Source organism: Limulus polyphemus, unplaced genomic scaffold (genome assembly GCF_000517525.1).
Source record: "Limulus polyphemus unplaced genomic scaffold, Limulus_polyphemus-2.1.2 Scaffold3774, whole genome shotgun sequence".
In the NCBI taxonomy this organism is placed as follows: domain Eukaryota; kingdom Metazoa; phylum Arthropoda; class Merostomata; order Xiphosura; family Limulidae; genus Limulus; species Limulus polyphemus.
Genome location: NW_013669384.1, coordinates 13877 through 16889, shown reverse-complemented (window position 1 = coordinate 16889; position 3013 = coordinate 13877). Strand labels below are relative to the sequence as shown.

The 3013-nt window shown below is 32.0% G+C and overlaps 1 protein-coding gene across 1 annotated transcript in view; it reads left to right on the top strand.

Moving 5' to 3' along the window:
* LOC106470018 (coiled-coil domain-containing protein 93-like) overlaps positions 1-3013 on the top strand; it is a 38245-nt gene that overhangs the window by 29544 nt on the left and 5688 nt on the right. Inside the window, 4 exon segments of the mRNA XM_013930539.2 lie at positions 454-505; positions 508-561; positions 792-874; positions 1793-1830. Of these exon segments, the coding sequence (XP_013785993.1) occupies positions 454-505; positions 508-561; positions 792-874; positions 1793-1830 (227 nt within the window).

Below are 3013 nucleotides of genomic sequence, written 5' to 3'. Positions count from 1 at the left end.
CGAAACCACAGCCAATGGAACTGGCTTGGAAAAATCAGCGGGGAAAGAAGTCTGATGTGCTTTCAGGTTTATAAAATGACCAGTATAAACATATTAAACAGGTCACGTCTAGTACTTTATTATTTATCGATTGGATAGTATTAGTATTAGCATTTTTCGCTTTTCAAGTGCAGAATACTGGAACAACTTGAGAGTGTTGAATAGAAGGCTATTATTTGAATTTTGGGATAATTTACTTGATTTAAAGAGAGTGTATCTACTTGAAAATAAAATTTTGGAATGTAGAATATGAGAAAAGTCTGATTTTTTTTTTTTTCTGGTTAATTTTGCAGTTAACGAAAACAAAAATGAAAAAATAACAACAAAAATCTATTTACTGTTGAATTATTCGTAACTGTCAATTTCATAATAAATCTGTTTAGAAAAGTATATTTTTACAAAATTTTATTTCAGGCCAAAAAGAATCGTGAGATTGCAACGCTCCAAAGGAAGATAGATGAAGTTCCTCACGAGCTGAGCTTAACCAGTACCAGCGTCGTTTTATCGAGCTGTATAACCAAGGTCTGATTTAATCACTGTTTATTGCTGGTGTAACTTGTGTATCAGCTGTGTAATAGGCAAATTATTACAATCTGGGATCCAACCTGGGTGTTTGCAACTTCCAGATCTCTTGGTTGGCTGGAAGAACTTGTCTAAATGTTTTAATTATTCATCAAAGATTAGAATTACAGTAACAAGTATAAACACTATTACTCCTTAGATGATAAGTGTTTTCTTTAAATTCTTTTCAGTTTCAGCAAGACACAGAGAAACCAAACAGTTTTACACCCTGTACAACACGCTGGATGATACTCGCATGTACTTGAACAAAGAGGTGAATATTTTTAATACTAGCTTAAAACATGCATATAAATTTTTTTGTTACCGAAAATTGTATCTGAAGTCAATTTAAAAAGCAAACAATTTTGTTACTTTCTAAACTTTTCTACACTGTAAGTTATTTCTTTATTGTAAATATTGTGGACTCAAATTTAAATTAAGAAAATCATGCTTGCAACCGAAAGTTATCATTTCCTGAAGGTATGAATAAAACTCGTTATTCAACTCGACTAGTTCTTTTCACTTTCCAGAGAATATTTTTATGGTTTAACTTGTCTACGAAGAATTTTCATATCCAACGTGGATATCAGTTTAGGAACTTTTTGTTTGTAGAATGTTCAACAATGTTATTTTATAAACTTGCTCAGTCTCACTTTTCAAATACATCACAAGATGGTTTCTACTACAATTATATATAATCTACCATAAATGAATACTTTGAAAAACCATTGTTGATTAAGTGAATCAAATTTTTATCACACATCTGTGCAAGTACAGTATAACTGTGGTGGATTGTTAGGAAGGAACCTGCTTCCAAATAATCATTGTTACCAATCGTAACTGTAGTGGATTGTTAGGAAGGAACCTAATTCCAAATAATCATTGTTGCCAATCGTAACTGTAGTGGATTGTTAGGAAGGAACCTGCTTCCAAATAATCATTGTTACCAGTTGTAACTGTAGTGGATTGTTAGGAAGGAACCTGCTTCCAAATAATCATTGTTACCAATTGTAACTGTAGTGGATTGTTAGGTAGGAACCTAATTCCAAATAATGAGTTACTAGGTGTATCAACAGTAAATTGTTAGAATTACTTTTTTTTTTAAAGAGCTATTTTTACTAATGTATATAAAGTGCTCTTATTTCACAACATGATGTTAGTTCTTTCATTGACTTTTATTACTGTTTTAAAGGTGAATCTGTTAAATTCCATTCTGGACAACTTTACAGAGTAAGTAAATTTATATATCTTGTTTATTGTTATTATTATTCTGTAATGTTAAAGGTGCTGGTAATTTTGGAAATACAAACATTTCCATGGTCTGTCAAACAAGTATCTGTAGCTTGAAATAAGGGTGAAAGAAATAATATTCCAGATGTTTGGAGTAGTGTTTAAAATTAATACAAAATTTTACCTCTGTCATATAAAAAAAACAAATAAAGATAATGACTAAACACGATTGTGCCAGTAAGCCTCAAAAGTCACTCACTGTATTTTGGTTAGTACATTTGTGAGAAGAAAAAAAAAGAGTTCTGTGTTTTTTAATTCTGACGTTAATATGTCAGATGACTTTTATTAACTGATTCAGTACTTGAAATAAAATGGCCAAGGGGTTAGGCCACTTGACTCTCAATCTGAGGTTTGAATCCCCATCCTACCAAACATGCTTGCCTTTTCAGCCATGTGGGTGTTATAATGTTATGGTCAATTCCACTATTCGTATATAAAAGAGTAGACCCAGAGTTGATGGTGATGACTAGCTGCCTTCCCTGTAGTCTTTCACTGCTAAATTAGGGACAGCGAGCACAGATAGCTTTGTGGGAAATTCACACTAAACCAAACTTGATATAAAAGTATGATGAACTTAGAGCAACATATAATCTGTAGAATTGATGTTATTTTTAGTTATCTGGAAAATGTGGTCACACAATTTTTCCTGTAGACACTATATTACAAAGTTTTTACACAGAGAATTTCCTCCCCTCTTCTCTAGAAACTATGTTAAAATGCTGTAAAAGACACTGATTTAGTGACACTAAACATCAGTTACTGTCGTTTAGTTTAGAGTAAAATATTATGAACATTGTTTACTGTATACCACTAGTGTAGATTTTATACTTTTTATAGTTGTACCATAGGCTTCATATCATTACATGTTGCTGTTGTCTTAAATAGGTGTCTAACTAGCCTGATCAAATTACATGTTGCTGTTGTCTTATATAGCTGTCTAAGTAGCCTGATCAAATTACATGTTGCTGTTGTCTTATATAGCTGTCTAAGTAGCCTGATCAAATTACATGTTGCTGTTGTCTTATATAGCTGTCTAAGTAGCCTGATCAAATTACATGTTGCTGTTGTCTTATATAGCTGTCTAAGTAACCTGATCACACTACATGTTGCTGTTGTCTTATAT